The sequence below is a fragment of the Nelumbo lutea genome, chromosome 8, assembly GCF_056320005.1.
Source record: "Nelumbo lutea isolate HS-2025 chromosome 8, American lotus-T2T, whole genome shotgun sequence".
NCBI classification, from domain to species: Eukaryota; Viridiplantae; Streptophyta; class Magnoliopsida; order Proteales; family Nelumbonaceae; genus Nelumbo; species Nelumbo lutea.
Genome location: NC_142691.1, coordinates 19940765 through 19965513, shown reverse-complemented (window position 1 = coordinate 19965513; position 24749 = coordinate 19940765). Strand labels below are relative to the sequence as shown.

General features: G+C 38.2%; 1 protein-coding gene across 9 annotated transcripts in view; it reads right to left on the bottom strand.

Annotated features, from left to right (window-relative positions):
• LOC148843200 (protein ENHANCED DISEASE RESISTANCE 2-like) overlaps positions 1-24749 on the bottom strand; it is a 137694-nt gene that overhangs the window by 7643 nt on the left and 105302 nt on the right. For all 9 annotated transcript variants that reach the window (XR_016103730.1, XM_088959601.1, XM_088959603.1 and 6 more), the window contains 4 exons: positions 13080-13282; positions 12859-12925; positions 1932-2107; positions 1264-1365 (listed from right to left, as the gene is read on the bottom strand). Coding sequence is in view for 8 of the 9 variants with exons in the window: in XM_088959601.1 (XP_088815727.1) it covers positions 1264-1365; positions 1932-2107; positions 12859-12925; positions 13080-13282 (548 nt within the window). In the remaining variant the exon portion in view is untranslated. The remainder of the gene's footprint in view (positions 1-1263; positions 1366-1931; positions 2108-12858; positions 12926-13079; positions 13283-24749) is intronic.

Sequence of the window (24749 nt, the reverse complement as noted above, 5' to 3'; positions counted from 1 at the left end):
ATAATTAAAAGAAAAATATATAGAAAAACTGAAATGTATATATAATATAATATTATATATACACATTTGAGTTTATATATAATCCAAAGCCTTCTTTTAAACTGAATTTGTTTCTTTACAACTCTTAGACCCTGTTAGAGTTAGCCGAATAAGGGTAGATTAGTCATCTCACCTTGGTTAAGTTATGAGCTTATGTGGCAGTCTTATTAGAGGTTCTCTGTCCCATACTTAAGTAGGGACAGTTTAGTCCTTGTACATTTAATTAGAAGCCTAATCACTATTAAGAGGTTGACTGATAGGGTTTAGCTATCAAGTTCGACAGTTCTTTCATCTTCTTCTTCTTCTCTTCTCTTTCCTCTTCTCCTTACTGGTTCGGACTACTGTAGCTATGTAGCTACAGTAGCTACAGTAGCTAAGTAGGGGCAGTTTAGTCCTTGTACATTTAATTAGAAGCCTAATCATTATTAAGAGGTCGACTGATAGGGTTTAGTTATCAAGTTCGACAGTTCTTTCATCTTCTTCTTCTCTTCTCTTTCCTCTTCTCCTTACTGGTTCGTACTACTGTAGCTACAGTAGCTACAATGAAAACAGACCCCAAAACAAGCAACAATAGCATCTGATTTTTCTAAAAGTAATATAACTAATATATTAAATTTGAGGTGAAAATTATGTTGAGATGTTGAATCCTAACATAAGATCCTTCATATTGTATCTTTGAATTTAATTATTCTTGACTAGCCATATTGAATCACATTTTAATAATAGTTAATAGGTATCTGAAACAAAGTAGATTATTACAGTACTAAGAAAAAGGTTGACAAAAAGAGGAAAGAGAGAACCATAGGCAAGTTGAATTGGAAGAACAAAATATAAAAGAACACCTCTGCCAGTGTGGGTTTGTCTTACACTGCCAGTCCCAATCCTGGATAGAGGGTTGCATCAGCTTGGCAGCCAGCATTCAAAACCTTTTGCCAAATCCATGGTTTCTGAATTGTTGCAAGTTGAAGGGGCTAGAAGGGATAGGCAGACCAAAATGGATTTTGGTTGAAGTAGTAAGAAATGATTTAAGCTCATAATTTAACGATAAGTATGGCATTAAACAGAACAGAATGACGGTAGGATTCATATATCGGACCCCATATAGTGGGGACAAAGCTTGGATGATAATGATAAAAATATAAAAGAAAATGATCAATGAAATTGCATAATTGAATGTAAATCATCCTACTTAATCACTAAAATTGGCAGTAAGTTTTATTTTACCTGAACAAGACACTTGGAACTCAGTGCAACCTTATCCATGTTATGATCAGATTTGAACCAATCAACTGCTAAAAGCTTCAAAAGAGGATCTCCTCCCATTACCTTAAAATAAAGGAAAAATGCAATGCGTTTACTCTATTGATAGGTCAAAAACTCCAATTATATGAAAATTTCTTGAAGAGTTATATAATGTCTAAATTAGTGCAAGTAACATACAATCTATACAATATTCATAACTGGAATAAGTAAGATGATTGCATTAGCAGGAAATACACAAAAGTATTTGTTAAGGCAATGCTGAGGATAATCAAATGGCTGCTACTCAAGGCTTTTTTGTCAAGGTATTTTAGAAAGGGCAAAACCAGTGGCACACTGGCTCTTTGGTCATTAAAGTTCCCGTGTCTTGTCATTTTTCCAAGCTGTGAATGAGTGGGGCCAAGTGGTAGTTACCCACGATTCAGCACCGAACTATATAACAATGCAGGTGGTAGTTACCCAGTAATTGCAACTCAAACTGCACTTTCATGAATCTTTGAATCAAGGATATCTAAATAATATTAAGATACAATTCTAGAAATGATGGCAGTTTGACCATTGTACATTTATTCAAACAGTAATTTTCCTTGAAATAATGTGTATTACAAGTGCCAAAATAGAAAGAAACCTGCCTTAGAATTATCATGTAAGTATGTCTTTCCTCTTATCATAAATCCTTGTCCTCCAGGTGAAGCCCAACAGTTTACATCAGTTTCATCTTTTCCTTGGCACATGGAACCATGAAACTGGCTTGCATCAATACTGATTGGAGAAAATTTGTCATCCAATTCATTGGATTCAACTGAAACTGCATCCAAATATTTAAGTATCATCGAGTGTAAGCAAAAGTAATTGATTGCAATCTTACAGCTTGATGCTGCAAACATGGATTTATACGTGAATGGCAATAACTATCATGGCAAGAAACTTAAAATATGGCATCTTTTCCTTGCCAATTAGAAACTGTATAACCTTCACATACACTGAGACTACATGTTGGGTTTTATGTACACTATTTTTTTGATAAATGGTTTTATGTACACTATTATAAGAAAAGTCTTTATAATTTTTTTATCATCAAGAGAAAAAAAAAGCTTCATTAAAAATAAAAGAAAGGCATAGCAAAGGGACAAAGAAAGAGAACAAAGAACAAAGCCATGCTCAAAGAAAAATACAGATTATGTTGGATTAGTTCACTTCAGCCAACACATAAGCCCTAGAGTTTGCTGGTCTCAGGATTCATCTGAATGATATGTTAACTCTGGATATTAGATCTGGCTACCTGATATGGTAGTCACCTATTCGTGGCCCCTATTTTACCTTGAGCATACTCCAGTCACCTATTCGTGGCACCTATCCAAGGCCATCCAAACTATTTAAGCATCTACCCTATTGTAAAATAGGATTCATACTCCAGTTTAATATAGTAAATGCTCAACAAAGTATTGTTGTCTCATTCCTTGAAGCAAGGTAGGATTTAGCTGAAGTGGAATCCGCAGATCCAACAAGAATATGAAGATAAGGAAGATCACCCCCTTGTGGTATCTTAAAATTCGGTAATGCCTGAAGGAGCAATAACCTAGGTAATATGTGTTGGGTTGTGTGCGCTCACATGGTCTACAATCATATCAAGACAAGTTAGAAATATTAACAAGGCCTAACATGTTAGGCGATTGGTTCAAGTGAAAAATCAAATCACCCAATAATTCGATGAATTAACATGGTGACAGCACTTTCTTGCAACCCTATAATAAAACATGGAAATTCTAACAATCAATTGTAAAACCAAATTACCCAGTGAGTGGTTGCCTTTTATCTTAACCTAAACGACATAAAAACAACAGCACTTTCTTGCAACCCTATAATAAAACATGAAATTCTAACAATCACCTGTAAAACCAAATTACCCAGTGAGTGGTTGCCTTTTTTCTTAACCTAAATGACATAAAAACAACCCACTTAAATATTCTACCCCTTATTGAATTCTAACAATCAACTGTTTCCCTTGCTGCCCTCCACAATATTCTACCTCTTTTCTTAGACTGTTTAGTAAATTTGGACTAATAACTGTTGAGGATTTAATCAGTTTTGTGGAGATTTAGCAGCAATCTTTTATATGTTTGTTGTTTAGATAGCAAGTGGGGACCACAACACTCTTGTTGGGCCCTTTGTTGATTGGGCGCTTGGGTTTCTGGATAGTTTTAAGCTTTCTAGAGTGATTGAATCACTCTTCTCTCCAGTGGGAGATGGTGGGATAAGAGGGTTTTCTCTCCATATAGGTTTTTCTCCTTCCAGAAAGGTTAGCCGCCACTATGAGTGAGGTTGATCTGATCTTAGAGACTTTCTACCTAGTGTTTTGCTGGTTTTGAATTGTTTGAAGCCGAGATGGAGGGCTGGAGTACTGAGCAGAAGTCAACTAGTAACATGGGTCCAGATGTTGGAGGTACAAGTGATATGTTTGGGTCTGGAATTATTACCACAGTTAAATTGGATGGTACTAATTATTTAGAATAGGCACAATCAACCAAGATGGCCATTGGTGCTCGTGGAAAACTAGGGTACATAACTGGGGAGGAAAAGAAACCTAATACAGATTCCTCCCGATGGGTACAAGAGAATTACATGGTGATGTCCTTGCTATGTGTTGAGTGGGCTGATTTATGTTGGGCCGGTTTATGTTTAGTTTGTTTTCTTTTAAATTAAGAAGTTGTTGGGCCTTGGGCCCATTAGTCTTTTATTTTTAAAAGAATTGTAAGTACTTAGTTGAGTTGCCGCCCTACTAGGGGCATCTTTGTAATATCCCATATTTAAGTTAATTATAAATAGAATGAGGGGCTGGCGGCTAGGGTTATGTATCACTATCCTAGTCGACCTTCTTCTCCTTTTCTTCCCTTTCCTCTGTCTATTGCTGAAACCCCCACCTTTCTCCTCTTCCTTTCACAAGAAGCTTGGCTGAAATCAGCACATAAGGCTTTCTACTCTATGTAATTTCATGTTACCCCACACTGGCAAAAATTTTCTATAGGCTAATACAGCAAAGGAGATTTGGGATGGAGTGACTGATACCTATTCCCAGAAGCAGGATGTAGCTAGAACCTACCAGTTAAGTAATCAAGTGATTAGTATAAACAAGAAGATAAACCTCTTGCCATGTATTTCTCCATGCTAAAAACCCTTTGACAGGAGATAGATCACTTAGTAACTGTGGTTTGGGAAAGTGTGAATGATGCATTAACCTATCACAAGTTGGTAGAGAAGAATAGGGATTTTGAGTTCTTGGCCAGGTTAAACCCTGAATTCGACATTGCTAGGCAACATATCCTTTCTAGAGAGATTGTGACACTTTCTCAAGCCTATTCCCCTTGAGCTCGAGCCTATTATTTTTCCTAATGATAATGCTCCTGTACCTAACACTATTGTTGCAGCCGATCCCATTGACCTTGATCTTCCCATTGCACTTCGCAAAGGGAAGAGAAAGTGTACTGCCCATTGCATCTCACACCATCTCTCCTATAGTGCCTTATCTTCCTCCTACCGAGCCTTCCTTTCTTCCTTAGATTTTGTGTCTATACCTAGGAATGTTACTGAAGCTCTCTCCAAACCTGAGTTGAAAATGGCTATGCAAGAAGAGATGGAAGCATTGGTTAAGAACCAAACTTGGGAGATAGTTGATCTTCCTCTAGATAAGGAGACAGTCGGATGTAGATGGGTGTTCATTGTAAAATATAGGGTTGATGGCAGTATAGAAAGGTACAAGGCAAGGTTGGTTGCAAAAGGGTATACACAGACCTATGGTGTTGATTATATGGAGACCTTTGCACCAGTTGCTTAGATGAGTCCAGTTCGAATACTCGTCTCTGGCAGTCACCTATTCGTGGCCCCTATTTTACCTTGATGATAAAAATGCATTCCTTAATGGTGATTTGCAAGAGGAGGTATATATGGACATCCCAACTGGTTTTTATGAAAATGTTGGTAAAGGAAATGTTTGTAAGCTGAAAGAATCATTATATGGTTTGAAACAGTCACCTAAGGCATGGTTTGATAGGTTTAGAGGGGCATTTATCTATTTTGGGTACACAAAAATCCAGTCTGATCACCCCCTCTTTGTGAAAATGAGAGATGCACTTGTGTCAATTCTGATTGTGTATGTGGATGATATAGTAGTTACAGGAAATGATCTGAAGGAGATTGATGCTCTCAAGAAACCATTACAGTAAGAGTTTGAGATCAAAGATCTTGGTGAACTAAAATACTTCCTGTGTTTGAGGTTGCAAGACCCAAGCATGGGAATTTCATCTCTTAGAGGAAGTGTGTACTGGACCTACTACAAGAGACTAAGAAGTTGGGAACCAAACCAATTGATACTCCTATTGACCCAAATCATAGAATTAATGCTGTGGATGGTGAATTGGTTAAGGATGTGGGGAGATATCAGAGAATGGTAGGCCGACTATTATATTTGTGTATGACATGTTCAAAGATCTCCTATACTGTCAGTGTTGTGAGTTAGTACATGCATGCAACTGAAGGGTTGAGAGATCCATCACATGGACGCCCCAAGATTAAGGAATAAGGGGCGAATTTCAAAAAAATTTTCTCTCCCTTCAACTGGGAATCACATTCCCTATTTAGAAAATCATATTTTCAAGGATAAATCTTGAACCTTAAACTGAACCAGATCTGAACCAAAAGGAATGGGAGAGAATGATACCTGATACGGAGAAGCAATATCTCCCAACGAAGGTGTTCACGCCCAAGGAAGGATCCAAAGACTGCTCCCACTGAAGATGGCGCAGTGCAGGATGGAGCAGAATCAGCAGTGTTCTTCCCCAAGAACTCTGTCCTTCGCAAGAAACAGCAGGATGGAACGTGAGCACAGCTCCCTTTTCAATCCTTTCTCAAAGAATTGATGTCAAGATCTAATCTTGACTTCTCCCACAGCTGGAGATCGAACTGGCAAACAGGGCAGCAAGAGCAGGGAGGCGGCAAAAGAGTATTCGCAGGGTGCTGAATTCTCTCTTCTTGATTTCAGCACTAAAGAGGATCTGATGTGTTTCTTGGTCTCTCTCAAGGCTGCCGCCCCCTCCTTCCTTTTGTTAACTTGAAAAGATCAGCTCCTAATCCCATTAGGAGGTGCTTATCCAAATCATATTTGGATCAGCCTTCTCTTCTAATGATAAGGATAAACCCTTATCTTATCTGCAGATTAGATTAGCTTTATCCTAATCTTATTAGGAGGTTTCTAGATCTGAATCACATTCAGATCTGGACTCTCTGAGTGGATAGGATTAAGACCCTATCCTAACTGCTAATCCATCTCAGAATTCGCCCCTTTAATTAACTAAATTAATAGCCCAGTTCGAAATGGGCTTTAGGCCCATTAAGCTTATGTGCTCACTTAACCTTCCTAACTGCTGCCCAGTTGGGCTTCCTTGTATGGCGTGGGACCCAAGCATTGATCTACACATCAGCCACATGGGTTCGGCCCAGCCTTTGTTACAAGGCCTGGTCGAATACACTGTTAAAGACAGTGCACCCCCTGAAACCCATCAAATGGGCTCTATGGGCCCAACACTTACCCTAAGTGGTCCCTGGGCCAAGCCACCTTGTAACACCCAGGGACTGTGGGCAGATGCAAGATTAGCCCATTAGGTATTATCCTCAATGGTCTTACACTTAACCTCTCAACCCATAATGATCTTACACTGCCCGACAAGAGAGGACCTCTCCCTCGGCTGCAAGGAACAGTGTTGCACTCTCCACTTATATGGATCCCGGGAATTAAAACCTTTTGCAAACATTTTAGAAACCATAATATATATACTTTTATATCTCATATAAAATATATTTTGCAAAACAAATTTCAACGGTTGAAATCGGCTGCTGGCAGTCTTGGTTTCCAACAGTGAGAGTGCATCCCCGATCATTACCTTTGTCCGACAAAGGGGCTGATCCTGTCACTATGATCACCCACTCAGATGAATTCTCGGATTGTCCCAACATACCCAGGTTTTGACCCCCGCTAAGGATCTCACTGATTGGTACATCAAAGACAGCCCGATCCGACACCTAGTGCAGTATCATAGTCGAATCTAGGGGTCAGGTGTAACTTTCTAGTTTTGCCCATCAATCTCCAAGGTCCAGGGCAATACTGGAAATCTGGTCCAGTTCAAAGATTCAATTAATCCCACACTGTATGTGCCTAGGGTCTCACCCCAGTAGCTGAGACAAGCCACCCCAACCGACTTGGTGGCACCACAGTGTCAGCTTTGTCAGGATAGGTCTCCCCAGACCGACCCACTGGCTGTGAACATTCAAAACTAACACGAGTCTCAATAAGTGTCCAGTTTAAGGGTAATACACAGAAACATACCAAGGGAACATGAATCAAATATGTACTTTTATTCATTTACAATAAACTCATAAAGTACATCAATTTTGATTGAAGCTAAGGGCATACAAAACTGTCTAACAGCAACTCGGGTTCAACATTGGCAAATCATTGAAAGAATACTTGCATACCTGGAGAAGCACTCTGGCACAAGTATTCTTTTCTCAGACCATGAAAACTTGAAACTAGAGTCCTATACAGATGCAGATTGGGCAGGTTGTTTGGATGACAGGAGATCTACATCAGGGGCATGTACCTTTATGGGTGGAAACTTGATTTCATGGAAGAGTAAAAAACAAGCAGTTGTGGCTGATCAAGTGTAGAGGCTAAATATAGATCCATGGCAAATGGATCCTCAGAAATACTTTGGGTTAGGTCCCTACTAAGTGAGATTGGAATAAAAGTAGAGGAACTTATGATGTTATATTGTGACAACCAAGCTGCAATCAATATTGCCCACAATCCAATTCAGCATGATAGGACAAAACACATTGAAGTTGATAGGCACTTCATAAGAGAAAGGGTAGAAACCGGAGAAGTTTGCTTGCATTATGTCTCTTTAGAATTGCAATTGGCTGATGCCCTCACTAAAGGAGTTGCAAAGAACAAGCTTAAACATGATCTACACAAGTTGGGAATGTGTGACATTTACTCCCAACTTGAGGGGGAGTGTTGAGGATTTAATCAGTTTTATGCAGATTTAGTAGTAATCTTTTATACGTTTATTGTTTAGATAGGAAGTGGGGACCACAATACTGTTGTTGGGCCTTTTGTTGATTGCCTTTTAAGTGTTTTATGCAGTTTTAGATGTTTATCGCCCTATAAGGGCATATTTTTCATTGTACTCCACTTTATATTTTTAATATAAATACTAGTGAAGGGGAAAGCCAGATTAAATGCACCCTTTTCTCACTCAATCCTCTTCATCATCTTCTTCTTCTCCCTTCTCTTCTTCAAGAAAACATCTTTTCTTTTACAGATTTTTTAATTCAGCAAGATTTCTACTATAACCCTGCCACATCTTGAGGAGCTTCATACCTACACCAAATAGAGAGAAAATTTCCATCCAAACGCAATTCACAAAGTTGCAGGAGATTACTAAATGGGAGATAGACTCACTGCTCAATAAAAAAGATACTCACTGCTTACTCTGCAAAGAACAAATATGAGGAGAGGGGCACATAAAAAGGTCTTCTTTTTCTGCAGCATATCACAGGTGTTGATCATTCCCAGAACCACTCCCAACAGAAGGCCTGAATCCTAGGAGGGACAGGTCTACTCCAAATTTATTTCACCACAAACTCCATCCCCAGACTATTTGAATGGATTAGAGAGCTGAAAAACAAAGCACAAGAAAACAAACCTGAGGGAAAGGCTGACCAAATCCTACTATCATCGACTTGCCTATTCAAGAACATAGATTCAAGCTTGGATAAAAGGACACATAAGGAATTGAATTCGTTTTCTCTAAGATCCCTTCCAAAGTCAAAATCCCAATCCAACCCAGGTAGGGAGACAAACCAAAGCTTGGAGATACATTCCAACTTATAATTTGACAAAGAGTACAACGAGGGGAATTGCTCTTTGAGAGTGGTGTTGCCCAACCATAAATCTTCTAAAAAAAACCCTAAGTCCACAACCCACACCATACCTAATAATAGCTTAAGAATGAGAGTTGAACCTCATGAATAGATTTCCAAGGAGAACTTTCTGAAGAATTAGAAGCCACTTTAGCATCCCAGCCATTGTCCAATGTAACGTGAATACTCATAATGGCCTTGTGAAAAGTCGTGAAACACAGCTGCAGTCAATCAGAAAAAATAAAAAAAGAAAAGAAAGAAAGAAGAATGAAAGGTTTCAGAAAAAGCTTGTGGAAGAAGAAGAGAAGGAAGAGAGAAGAGAAGATGCTCGATCCCTTCTCTAGTCTCCTCAAGATGTCTTTTATTTCTGAATGTAAACACCGTGTACAATTCCTTAGATGTCCTTAATAGGGCGGTTAGCACTAAAGAAATAATAAAATAAACAAAAGGAGGCTCATAACTAAAAGAACATAAACTTAAAAACATAACATAAAAAGAAATAAAACTACCAAGGCCCATTCGGCCCATTCTCACTACACTCCCCCTCAAGCTAAGCATAGATGTTAATCATACCCAACTTGCTCATATGATGTTGAAGATTTTCCTTTGGAACTCCCTTAGTCAGGAAATCTGCTAGCTGCTCTTATAATGCAATGAAGGGAAGGCACACCTCTCTTGAGGCCACTCTCTCCTATATAAAGTGTCTGTCTACCTTAATGTGCTTAGTTCTATCTTGCTTAACCAGGCTGTGAACAATGTTAATAGTACCCTGGTTATCAAAATATAATATTAGTGGCTTGTCACATGAGACACCCATATCATCAAGAAGAGATCTAAGCCAATAACAACTCGGAAACCCCATGGGCCATAGCCCTATATTCTGCTTTAATTGAAGATCTAGCAACCATTGCTTTTACTACTCCAAGAAACAATATTCCTAGCCACAATTGCACAATAACCTGATATGGACCTCCTATCATCAACATTACCTGCCCAATTAACATCTGTATATGCCTCTACCCTCATATGACCATGTTTAGCAAACATTATGCCCTTCTCAATATGTCTCTGGGAGCATGCATGGACTGGTTTATTACATTGGCAGCATATGAAGTGTTTGGAGGAGTCATACAAAGATAAATAAGTTTTCTCAACAATCTCTAAAACACTCCCTTATCAGCTAAAAGCTCCCCATCACCAACTGAGAGTTTATGATTCAAATTAATAGGGGTGGAGGCAGGTTTAGCACCGAGTTTCCCAGTCTCACTAAGAAGATCCAACACATATTTCTATTGAGAAATGAATACACCTTCTTTAGAACTAGCAACCTCAATGCCTAGAAAATACCACAATTTCCCCAAGTCTTTGTTCTCAAATTAAGAGTTAAGGAACTTCTTGAGATCATTGACCTCTTATGTATCATTGCCAGTAACAACAATATCATCCACATAAACAATAAGGAATGTGACCAAAGTATTTCTCCTTTTAACAAAGAGGGTATGATCTAATTGAGTATGAGTATATCCAAATTGAACAAGAGCAGCCCTAAATCTGTCAAACCAAGCAGATGGAGATTGCTTCAAACCATCAAGTGACTTATTCAATTTGCACACCTTGCCTTGCATCTCCTTACTATACATACCAGGGGGGAGAAACATACACTTCTTTAATGAGGTCATCATTCAAGAATGCATTCTTAACATCAAATTGATAAAGGGGCCAATCATAGCTCACTACCAAAGATAAAAGAACCCTTACAGAAGTCATTTTAGCAACTAGAGAAAAAGTTTTAGTGTAATCCATCCCATACACCTGGGTATATCCCTTGGCAATAAAACATGCCTTATATCTCTCAATTGACCCATCAACATGATACTTGATGGTATAAACCCACTTACACCCAACAGGTTTTTTTCTAGTTGGCAAGTCAATAATGTCCCAGGTATTATTTTTATATACTGCTTCTATTTCAGCCCTCATAGCATCCCTCCATTCTGGTTTGGCTAGGGCTTTGGTCACTGACTTTGAGATGGGTTGAGAGGAAATGGAGGCTAGAAAGGAATAGTTGGATAGGGACAATAGACTGTAAGAAAGATGTTTGGAAATACAATGAATTGTACATTTCCACTTACCTTTTCTCACAACAATGGGAAGGTCAAGGTCTAGAAATAGGGGTGCTAGTGGTAACAATGTCGGACCTGTCCTCTCTTCAGTGATTAGGAGTGCTTGAGACTCAACTTGAGATGTGGGAACAACCTCGTCTGTCTTAGTCTTTGCTGCTGGTACCACCTCTAGAGAATAGGATGTGTAGTATAAACAGGAGGGCTAGTAGGAGGAGGGGGAGGAACAAGAATAGGAGATCTAGTAATGTACCCCCATTTCCCTCTACTACACACAAGTATCTTAATTGACTAAGACCAGGATAAATAATTGGTTCCATCCAATTTCACAGTGGTCGATGCCCCTAATAGAGTCTCCATAGGCCCCCATGTCCAAACCCGGAATCTGTGGGATATTTGGGTTCTCCTCTAGTTTGCTCCATTGAGTGGATGAATGCAAACAAAAATAAAAATAAGGTTTACTAGGGTTTCACAGGACCTGATCGGATGGGAGAAGGAGAGAAAGTTCAACCACTCCTTTCAAAGATTTCAGAACTCTGTTCAACACAAACCGCCCTTAATAGAAATCAAAGAGCTCCCCTTTGATCCCCAAGTGCCAACTTCAAAGTGTCTCTAGGACTTGTAACAAGATTTCTCAAGTTACATAGGGTTTTTGGAAAAAAAACTCCAAGAACCTGCCTCTAAGTTCAACCAAGGATGAAAGTCTCCACAAAACATCTCCAAAAACCCTCCTAACTGGGTTACATAAGCTGCTATTTAATCAGCCGGTTAGTTCTCCATACACATTGTGTATGGGCTAAGAAAGAAGAAAAAAGTTGAAGGTGAGAACCCACTCTGATACAAAATTGTGAAACACACCTGCAATAAATCAGAAAAAATAGAAAAAAAAAGAAAGAAAGGAAGGAAGAGAGAAGAGAAGATGTTCGATCTCTTATCTAGTCCCCTGAAGATGTCTTTTATTTCTTAATATAAAAACTGAGTACAATTCCTTAGATGCCCTTAATAGGGTGGCCAGCACTAAAGAACTAATAAAATAAAAAAGGAGGCCCATAACTGAAAGAACATAGGCTTGAAAACATAACTTAAAAGAAATAAAGCTACTAAGGCCCATTTGGCCCATTCTCACTACATGCAAGAGCCTTGAAAGTGCCACAACATACCAAGCAAAGCAGTAATTTGAGTAACAACTTTCCAATTCCCAAACCTCCTTGCTCTTTGGCCCTACACACCACTTCCCATTTGACCAACTCCTCACCATCACCAGCCATATTAACATTGCATTTTATTTATTTTTTTTGTGTAACTAGAATTCTTTGTTTTATATTAAAAGCTTAAGGTAGGAAACTTAGCAGTAGTACAAGTAATGTTAGTATACAACACAAAGTAAACAGTACATACATTATAAGTGTGTAAGAACATGATATACAAGGCGGTGTCACACTACCATTACAAAAGGAAGAGATACCTGAATTATGCTTCAAAGCCAAGTTTTCAACAGCCCATGAAACATTCTTCAGATTCACTTTTCCGTCCTGATATAAAACAAAAGGGTAAATACAAACAAAGTAAAGGTTCTGAATACCCACTTATAAAATTCTATAAACAGAAACAACTTGCAAAATAAAATCCATTCAAATATTAGTGGTGCCCTTTGTTTGATCTGAATGATAGTTTTAGAGACCAAACCATCTTTGTAAGCTCTAGGCCATCATCACTATCTTCATCTTTGCACAACGAATCAGCAGTAGTTGCATCATAAAATTCCTCATTCACTTTCCCATCCTCAAATTCATTACTGATACCAGAGGAATTAGAGGATTTTGAGTGTAGGATATTGGTTGAAAAATCACATGTCAGTGCAGGGTTTGCGCCAAAGTATTCCTTGAGAGCTGAACAATCAAATGGGACCAGTAACATTAGACTCCTGTCTTCTGGATGGCTAAAAAATAGAAAAGTGAAGGATGATGGAAAATAAATACTTTTGGATAGTTTCTGCTTCAGGTATTGACAAGTTCTCAAAACATAGGGTAATGCCAAAATCTTGGTTCAGTTCAAATAACAACTCTACTATTTTTTGGAATAGTATGGGTTTTTGTTGATAATGTCACTATTATTATTACTAATACCACCATAACCACTCTTATCATCAAGAAATCATCTTAACAAACAGAAATTTTATTAATTTGTGAAAAAAGAATGAGATACAAAATCTGAAGTTGTGCCAAGCACCTCTTTTATAGGATAGCACTTTCTACTTACACTTAGTACAATTTATATAATGTGTGCACTACATAATCTCCCAATATTACCAATTTCCATTTATCATATGCCTTGCCAAGGCATCAGCCATATTGCTGGATGATTACATAATCCAACTGTGTTATTTTTTTTTGATAAATAAAGTAAAATTTGACTAAATAGCAAAAATATAGGCATTTCAAGCATCCCCAAAGAGAGGCATGAGGTGCTATCTCTCACAAATTATAGAGCACAATACGAAAAAACAATTACAACTGAGCCCAATACAAGTAACGCCTATTTACCCCTTGCTTAGTCAATGCATCCACCATCTCATTTTCCGATCCCCTAACACAACTTATCATCAAATTCATATTTCTAGTATGCCATTTAAATTTCTTTATCTCTTCCCTAAAGTTCCAAGTCATGGACTTTGGTTCCTTTAGCCAACCAACTACTAATTTCGAATCTCCTTCAATCTCCACATTTCTCAAGCCCAACTCACTTGCTATCTGTATCACTTTCAACGTTGCCTTAACTGCTCCCATCAAAGTTCAATTTCACAAAATCTTCATATGAAGGCTTCCAAATTACATTTACTCCTACTTTTCTTGATGCACTTCTGGCCACCACCCCTAGATTCTCCAAATATCATCAAAAGAAACATGCAATAAAGAGTCCAAAGTTCTAATCTAGTGTATTATTCTCACCATTACACAATCACTTATTGCTTCCTCACTTCTCTCCTTCTCTAAAAAGATTCTAGCATTCCTTTCTTCTCACAGAGTCCAAATTCCAGCTGCTTTTACATTTATCCACATGATCTTGCCCCTTTTCTTAGGCCAAACAAAAGTAGAAGGGTCAAAAAACTTACACACCTCCCTTGGCAAAGTCCACTTGCGCCCAAGCAAAGAGAAAAACCATTCCCAAATATCTATAGCAAAAGGGTAGGATTACTCATTCCTTGAATTGTTATGTAACCTTCTTCCCTAGTTCTTGTGTTTTTCAGGATTTAATCTTCGAGAAGATGATTGGTAGAAGAAGCATGGTGGATGGTCTTCATGTCTTTGAGAATAAAGTTGGTTTTGTGGCACCAGCATCAGAGTTGAGTAGTTAGTTGAGTCAATCAAATAAGAGTCATTTTTTTTGTGGCATAATCACCTGGGTCATGTGTGCTTTGAGTTACTGAAGTATTTGTTCCCTTTTTTATTTAAGTCTTGTTCAATGTTGGATTTCCAATGTCAAACGTGACAGCTAAGCAAACAATGTAGAACATCTTTTCCTTCAAGAAACAAAATATTAGTTTCCTTTTCATATTGTGTATTCAGATGTTTTGGGCCCTACTATTATACCATCTGATGGCAACTACAGATACTTTATTACTTTGATTGATAATTGTTCCTGCTACACTTGGATATTCCCTATGCACAATAAAGATGAAGTTCCTAAAATTGTAAATGGCTTTCATGTTTTTTGTGTGGATGTATTCTGTTTTGCATGTTTTTTGTAGTGGGATCCCAAATTGTTGTCTTTGGGTAGCTCTGTTGACAGTTTGGGACCAGGGGCATTTTCGTCATTTTATAAGTCAGATTTTTGGTCAGGGCAGTTGGGTGCATTTCTGTTGGGTTTTGGTCTCTTGGGTCTTTTTGTAACAAAAGTTATCTTTTAGGTGTTCATTTGAAGTTAGTTTTGTTCCTAAGGAGTTGGTGAGAGGGAAACATTCTAGGGGCTTATGTGTAAATATTTTAACTAGCTTGTCCAGCAAGCCAGTGAGTCTTATAAAAGAGAAGGAGGCTGTTTCTGTAGGGGTCTTTTTGGTTCTTTATTTCTTGTTTGAGCTGTAGGTCAGCCCCAACTACGGTTTTCAAGCATTGGAAGCTTGGGTTTTGAGGAGTCGACCCATCTTGGCACCTTCCAATCCCTCCATCGCTGCGTGTCCGCACGGGAGGCCAGCTTGCTGCCATTGTTACTGTAGCGGAACTGTTCCAGGAGGAGTTTTACTTCGGGTTCAGGTCTGGAATCCCTAAAAATCCAACTTATTTTGTTGTTTTCAGCTTGGTATTTCTTGTGCTTATTGCTGTATACTTGAGGTACTGCATGTAACTTGTCTTTCCGCCCACATCAAGTGGTATCAGAGCCAGGTTCTTTCCTTGGGTTTGCTTCAAAGTTCATCTCCTTCTTGTGTCCTCCTTGGGGGGTTCCTTCACATCCCCTAGCAAAAAGTTTAATTTTCCTCTACCCCCAATAGCCATCATGGCTGATTGGGCCCATTCTAAGTAGTTTGATCTATCAAACTTAACAGTTGTAATCTGAAAGGTGTTTTCAGTCATGTTACCTGAACTACCAGTCCCAAAAACACCTTCCCCCTGGTTCTTGTACTCCATTCTAAGTTAGGAGATGATTAAGGAGAAACTTTAAACTACCATGACAAGAAAAAAACTGTACCTCAAGGCTGATAACAGCCGATCTAGGACAATGATTTTGCAGTTAGATAACAGTCAACTACTGTCCTGTGATTGATACCAGTCCTAGACTTTAGGTTGTTTTTTTTCCCAAAAATCAGTCCTGGACTGATTGATATTAGTCCTGAGATTTTCTATCCGTCCCTTTCTGAATGAATAACAAAGTCCTTTTGAATACCAATCTCAAGAAAATGTACTTACTTTATGAAGAAAAATAGCCAATTTACCTCTTACTGCTGTCGGCCTCAAGAAAGGAAGAAACTTGCCTAGAAAAACTGAAGAATGCCAACTTGTCTCTGCTGTCGGCCTCAAGAAAAAGGAGAAAATTGCCCAGAAAACTGATTGCTACCTTCAGTCTTCAAACTTTATCAATCGACTATTGTCAGCACCTTGAATCTTGATCAAAGAACCAGGAGAAAGCTCATCGGCACCTCCAATCTTGATCACTCAATTTCTGCCTGATTCTTCCTGATTACAGGAAGCACTCTCCAATCTTAGGACAGCTGCTAAAAACCTTCTTGCAACCTCCAAGAATCAGCTGAAGTAAGGATCTTTCTGACCTTTCATCCCTAAACAATCCTCATGTGGTCGGCTGAATTAAATCCACATGAGAAGTAATACAGGTTCAAAAAGAAGAAGAAAAGAGAGAGAGAGAGAGAGAGAAGAAGAAGAAGAAGAAGAAGAAGAAGAAGAAGAAGAGAGAAGAGAGGAGAAAGGAAAGAAGGGGTTCGGTGATTGATGATCTGCCGCCCCATACACTTATTTATTTATGGCTTTAGGTTCCTTACAAGAATAGGAGAAAAAACATAAAGTCCTAGTCCTACTAAGACAACAAGAAAAGAGGATAAACATAACATGGATAAGGCCAGCCGGCCCATCTCAAAAGAAATTAGAAACAGCTAGGTGTGGGTATGGAACCACACACACTAGAGCCTGAGTGTGGGTATGGAACCTCACACTCGTGGCTAACCAACTATTTCTTCAAGATGAAAGGAATACATTTTTACATAGAAGTGAAAATCAAGCTAGGTTAGGTTTAAAGTCAACCCTAACCCAATCCAATTTGTTGAAACCCCACTCTTACCCCTAACCCAACCTAATGACTTTGCGTTGGTTTGGATTTCAATTGGTCCAACCACCTAGCAATGTCATCTTATAAACATGGACACTTTAAGCCTTCCACCCTTAATCTATTCCCCAAAGGCCTTCTATACCTAGATTTAATTGATTCACAAATTCTATAGCTATCTCTTCCTATCTAGTGATCACTTATCAACCACCAACTTAGCCCATAAAATTCTTTCTTCCCCTTCCATTGTACAAAGCATGAAGGGAATTAGTGTTCCCATCCAAAAAAGAAGAAAACAAACATAGTTCAATAACAATAAAGATGAAAACTGACACAAATAGTGTTAGGTGTCTTTATAGTGTCTTAAAACCCTAGAAAGCATATATTGACTTCCTAAACTACCCCTGGTTGTTGTACACTACTTTTTTTTCTGTAAACCCCAAAATTTACTCCCAGTGGAGGGGCAGGCGGCCACTGAATTTTTTTTTGTGTAAATGAAAAAGGCCTAAGATTGGGGACAAAAAAAACCTAACCCCTTGAAAAAAGCTATACAACAGAGATCGTCCTAAAATACTATACACAAAACATACAAAACAAAAGACTAACCATAAAAGACATTGGGACCTACCAATTGTACTCTCTAAAATAACCTTATAAAAAAGATAGCTGACCATATTTTCCCATAACCAAAATACTAACCATAACATACCAAATAACAATGCAATTGACATGAAATTTGAACCATAAACTCTTTAAGGTGGGGTTGTAAGGCCCATTGGTCAATGTTTGACTTTGATTTTGACCAATTGTTGGCACTCCCAAAAATCCTGCAATGGTAACCTTCCTTGATAAAATCTTTCCTGTAGTTTGATTAGCTTCAGATTTGTAGGGTCTCTTCTATGCTTAAGCTTCAAAATGTCCAAATTTATCATAACCCAATGATTGGATTAAAAGAAATTAAGCCTTACATTTTTGCCCAAAAGTTGGACTGTTGACATGAACAATATTTTCCATCTCTCTTTTTGCCTTATTCTGAGCTTTGGTCAATGATTGATGAAAACCATCTACATCACCCACACAACACGGAACAATTTTCTGGTTGCCTGAATTTTATAATGTTGACTTGGTCAAACTTACCCCATTTACATCTATGAAAGGTATTGTACCCTCTAATATTTATAGTTATGAGCTTATTTTGAAAAATTAGATTCTATTAGAAAATAGCTTTAAAAGATATTCTAGAGCCATTTTAGTTTTTTTTTCAGGTTTTTTATTTAAATGAGTCAAACAGTAGAACTGATGGTTGAACAGTTCAAGTCCATGAGCCAGTCACCATAACTGTTCTATGTCTGGTCCAAGTCTGACTACATTGTGTGGAAGCATACATTGATACAAACAAGGCAGGAGCCCTTGATGACTCAAAATCTATTTTAGTAGGTTGAACTCTAGTCGGTGGAAATCTGTTTACTTTGACAAGTAAAAAAGTGATCACTTGTTGCAAAATCTGGTGCTGGTGACAAATTTAAAGCCATGACTCATAGTGTGTTGTAACTACTAGGTCTGAAGCTCATACTGGATCAGTTTCTAGTGATAGTACCTATTAGCTTGTGTTGTGGCATCAAATCTGCAATTAATATAGCTCATAATCAAGTTTAGCATCATGCAACCGAAAATGTTAAGGTAGATATTCACTTTATTAGAGAAAAGGTCGACTTTAAAGACATATGTCTACCTTATGTGAAGATTGAAAATCAACTTGCAGATTCTTGAATAAACGGGTGATATATAGCCAAGTTGTTTAATGTATTTACCAAGCTAAGCATGATTAAATATGTACACCCCACTTGAAGTGGAGTGAATGGAGTGGACACACCCAATAGTTCGGATCTCTCATTCTTCTTTTCTCATTTTTTATCCTTTTCTTCTTTTGATCCTTCCACTAACAAGGCAAATCATCTCTCACACTCTCTTCCATCTCTTCTGGTTGGAGTTCCAGGTTGGCCCTTCTCTAATCCAATCAGTCCAAGGTGCACTACAATTATTCATGTCTATCCATGGCATGTACCATTATCTGGAGTTACCAATATGCACTGTCATATGAATAAATTATGACACTTGTAGGATAATGTGGCAGCTAATGGTTATTGCCTTTACAATTTGAAGTGCTAAAGGTTCTGCAGTCTTAGTTCATAACAAAGTAGAGAATCCTATACCCTTGGAGAGTAAAAAGAGCTTAGAAGCTAATTTAGGACTCTAAAGTCCTTTATAATGCATTATGTTGATTGTAAGAAGTGTTTACTCTGGAGTTGAAGTGTTTACTTGGCTTGTGACTTTGGATCATTTAAAAGCAATAATTTTTCAACTTCCAACTATATAATCAGAGGAAAATTTTAGATACCCTTTTATCCATTGTAGTTAGGTGGAATTCATATGGGAGACATTCTTTGAAAACTTTAATTTGCATAAACCAAATCCATCAAATCCAAATGAGATATTTTTGCAGTTGCCAAATACATAAAGGAGTGGGAAGGTTAAGATCCCACAGAGAGTAGTGCCATTCAATGTGTGCTGGTGCATTTGGAAAGGAACAGGGAAGTTTTTGAAAACAAATACCTTTGAAGAAGGAAGCTGGTTGCTGATATTTGCTCACGGTTGCTGAATGGTGTCTTTCTTATCAAGAGTTAGTTCAAAGATATGCAAAGAGAAGAAGGCATCCAGGAAAAGCTGTTGCTTTATTTGGGTTTAGTTAGTGGGGCAATTTAATCTGTTAGGGCAATTTAGGATCGTCAAATTTCAACTTGCACCGGAAACACTATACTATGAATCCTATGAAGCTGGAATTTTCTCTGTACCCGAATGGGCCTTAGTTTCTTTATTTTTCTTTAAGTTATGTTTATGACTTATTTTAATAGGTAGTAGGCCTTAGTTATGGGCCTTCTTTTTCTCTTTTAATTGTTTTTTGTTGCTGTCTTTAGTGATGGACGCCCTACTAAGGGCAATCATATAATTGTCCTTATTTTTTTACAACAAAAGAATAAAAGAGATCATTGGGGGAATGAAGAGAGGTTTTGAACTCTCTCTCTTCTTCCCTCCCTTGCTTCTATCTTCTTCCTTCTTTACTTTTCTCTCTCCAATCTTCTTCTCTTTTGTTTTTTCTTTTCTTTATTTCAGATTGTTGCAGGTGGGATCTACAACTTGGTATCAGAGTGGCAGTCTGACCTTCTCTTCTCTTTTTCTTAATCCCATACACAGGTTGTATGTGGAGTTGATTGGTTAACTGATTAACAAGTATTCAGCCCATTTAGAGGAGGTTTTTGGAGAAGATTGCATTGCTGGTTTAGGGCCCAAGGAAGGTTCTTGGAGGGTTTCCCAAAAACCCTAGCTAACTGGAGAGCCTTTTGATTACGGGGTATATCTAGAATTCCGCTTGGGGATAGAATAGAATCATTCTAACTATCTTCGAGATCGATATAAGTTGAAAAAGTTTTTGAAGACTCTGGTAGGAGTGGCCAAACTTTCTCCCTTTCCCCAATTTGTCGGGTCTTGTGAAAACCCTAATTTGGTTATTTGAAGAGTAGTTTTTGACTTAGGACAGTAACACCCTCTTGACTAGTAATACCCTATTTTGATTTTCGTTTATCTCCGTTTGGCCAATGGAGCAAACTGGAGGTGAGATGAAACTCTCCATTGATTCTGGGTTTGGTCCAAGAGGGTTTGTGGAGACTATATTAGGGGCAGTAACCTCGGTAAAGTTGTATAGAACCAATTTTTCAGCTTGGTCTCAATCTATAAAGATTCATTTTTGCAGTAGAGGAAAATGGGAGTACATCACTAGGACCAAGCAGAAACCTGCAGAGGATGGATGCAAGAGAACTACACTGTAGTAGGTTGGTTAGTAAATTTCATGCAACCTCATATCAGTTAGCATTACCTATGGATGGAGACTGCAAAAGAGGTGTGGGACAGTGTTATAGAGACCTATAGGGCTTACAAGCTATTTATTTTTCTATGTTAAAATCACTTTGGCAGGAGATTGACTTGATGGAGACAAGGGTGTACTAAAGGATGATGAGACTCAACCCCGAGTATGACATTGTCAGACAAAACATTATGGCAAAAGATGAAGTTACCTTGTCCCAAGCTTATGCCATGGTTAAAGTGAGGAAAGTTGGAGACAGGTGTAGGTTATAGAGGCCTCAATGAATCATTTTGTAAATGTTGGGGTGAAGCCAAGGGCTGGCACTAAGAAGAAAGATATAATATGTGAGTATTGCAAGAAATCTAAGCACACAAAGGATACCTACTGGAAACTACATCCAAAGTTTATACCTCCTAGATTCAAGAATAACAACAATGGTAAGAAGGGTGGGACTGGGAAGAGTGGCAATGCCAGTATAGCCACCTCTTTTGAGGTTGAAAAGTTTTGGTGATGAGAAGTTAGTGGGGGAACAAGTTGTTTTTCTTGAATCTAGGAGGTATAAGCTTTGGATGTAGTTTCCAACAGGTATCCTACTGCAGCTACCAGAGCAGAGTATGAGAAGTATGAACGACTCATCAACCACTTAGAGTCTACTACTGCAGCTATTACATCTCCAGGAAATGGCTCCTCTTCTGTGTATGTTCATTTAGGTATTTGTGCTATTGCAAATCATACTTCAATCTTAGGTAATCATAGGATCCTTTAGATAATCGATTTTGGTGCCTCTAACAATATGACTAGTGTGTCCCATTTATTTTCTACTTACCAACTTTTATTTGGTCGAGATAAGATCTCCCTTGCTCCCATCTTTGACAAAGGAAACATCAAAGCTTTAGATACCCTCATTTTATCCTTAGTTCTTCATGTTCCAAAACTAAATACTAACTCGCTTTCAATCAGTAATCTGACAAAATCCTTGAACTGTAGTGTGACATTTTTTCCTTCTTACTGTGTTTTCCAGAACATGAAATCTCAAAAGGTGATTGGGAATGGTCATGAGGCAAATGGGATATACCTATTGGACATGCCTGGACAAAATCAAGTATCACCTTTGAGAGCAGCTTTTGGTTCAAATGTGCAGAGTTAGTCATTCGTAAATCATATTATGTTATTGTCATTATCATTTGGGTCATACTTCTTTTTCTTCGTTGAGTTTTTTATTTTCAGCTTTGTTTAAGGAAACTAAGGTGTCAAGTTTACATTGTGAGTCATGCGAGTTGTCAAAGCACTGCAAAAGTTCTTATTGTGCACTCTGATGTGTGGGGACCAAACCATTTACCTTACATGGGTGGCTATAAATATTTTATTCTAATTATTGATGACTTTTCTCGTTACACATGGCTTTACCTTATGCAATCCTGTGCTGAAGTACCCAAACTAGTGAAGTAGTTTCATGAATTTGTGCTTACCTAATTTGATACCTGCATCAAGATATTCTAATAAAATAATACTATGGAATATTTTGAGAATGATCTTGTTTCATACTTTGAGAGGTTTGGGATTATACATCAGACTTGTTGTTCGCGTACTCCAGAGCATAATAGGGTGGTAGAGAGAAAGAATCAACATGTTGAAGTATCCAGGAGCATCCTTTTTGCCTCCCATGTTCCAATGAGATTTTGGGGTGATGTAATCATGACAGCTACCTACCTTATTAATTGCATGCCTTCTTAAGTCTTAGGGTTCAAATATGCTTTTGTTGTTCTATTCCCTGAGAGTGAAATGTTCCTTATTCCCTTGTGTGTCTTTGGTTGCATATGTTATGTTCATCTTCCTATCTCTTAGAAACATAAGTTTGAACCCGAGGCCCAAAAGTGCATTTTCTTAGGGTATGCCTCCACACAAAAGGGTTATTGCTGTTTTGATCCCACTAGTGGGACTCGTTTTGTTTGCATGGATGTTACCTTTGTAGGGTCACTTATTTTTAGTCATTGTCCTAAGGGGGAGCATTCCATTGAGTTGTTTGCTTCACCACTTCCTTCACCTTTTCTAGTTGATTTTGAGGTTGAGTCATTTGTGGTTCCTTCTGTTCTAGTGGCAGAGGTGGTTCCCTCTAGTCCATTCATGCTCCTCTTGTTCCTCCTGCTAGTCCTCTAGTTTTTACTATTCATCCTATTCTTTACAAGTGGTACCATAGACAGGCATGAGCAGGTTGTTCCCCCATCTATAGCTAAGCCTTGGACACTCTTAACTCTTGAAGAGAGGACAAGTACTTCACCACCTGCTCCAAAACCTCCCTTCTCAGACTTAGACTTACCTATTGTTGTAAGAAAAGGTAAGAGGAGATGTACAACACATTGTATTCTCAACACCTATTTTACAGCATGTTATCCCCATCTTATTATTCTTTCTTAGCCTCCATTTCTTCTCAGCCTATAGTCAGTTATAGAGGCCTTGTCTAAGCTATAATGGAGGGAGAATATGAGAACTGAAATAGAAGCACTTCGCAAAAATAATACTTGGGATATTGTGGATTTGCCTCATGGGAAGGAACCAGTGGGATGTAAGTGGGTGTTCACTATCAAGCACCATATTGATGGCACCATTGAGTGGTATAAGGCTCAACTAGCAACCAAGGGGTATACTTAGGTATATGGAATTGACTATATGGAGACTTTCTTAGTAGTTGCAAAAATGACTTAAGTGAGAGTTTTGTTGTCCTTGGTAGTGAGTTATGACTAGACCTGTTCATGGGCTGGGTTGCCCGACGGGCCAGCCTGGCCCGACCCGATAATTTTCGGGCTTGGACAAAATTTTAAGCCTACGGGCTCGTGCTTTCTTAAATAAGATTGACCTGATACTATTACATATAATAGAAATATACATTATTTATATATAATAAATATACATAATATGTATTTATTTATTAAACTATTATCAAATATTAATTTACTATTCAGAAAATATGAGTTAATGTATTAATTTATTAAATTTTTACCAAATTAATATAATATTAGTTTATTAAATTACACAAAAATTAGGACATTTTATATGCAGATCAGGCTTTCGACTCGGGCTTGGGTTTCAGGCCTTATATAAGGGCTGGGCTTGGGTTCAAGATCTAGGCCCAAAGGTCGAGACGGGCTCGGGCTCGGGTTCGGGCCTGGACATTTTCTGTTGATAAAGAGGCAAAGCCCGGCCTGAACCCGACCAGGCCCGACCCATGAATAGGTCTAATTATGACTGACCATTACATCGGTTTGATGTTAAGAATGTGTTCTTAAATGGAGACTTAGCTGAAAAGGTTTATATGTCACTTCCCCCAGATACGTATGGTAAGGAAATGTAGGGAAATGTATGCAAGTTGAAGAAATCTTTATATGGCCTCAAGCAATCCTCATGAGTTTCTATACACAGCCACAATCTAACCATACCTTGTTTGTAAAGAGGAGAGGCACTTAGGTTACCTTCCTTATTGTTTATGTTGATGATTTAGGGGAATTGAGATATTTCGTGGGAATTGAAGTTGCTATGTCTAAAGGTGGCATCTTCATCTCCCATTGGAAGTATGCGTTAGATCTTCTCACAGAGATGGGGAAACTTGGTGTCAAACCAACTTCTGCACCTATTGATGCTAACTATAAACTCTCAGCTGATGATGGTGAGAT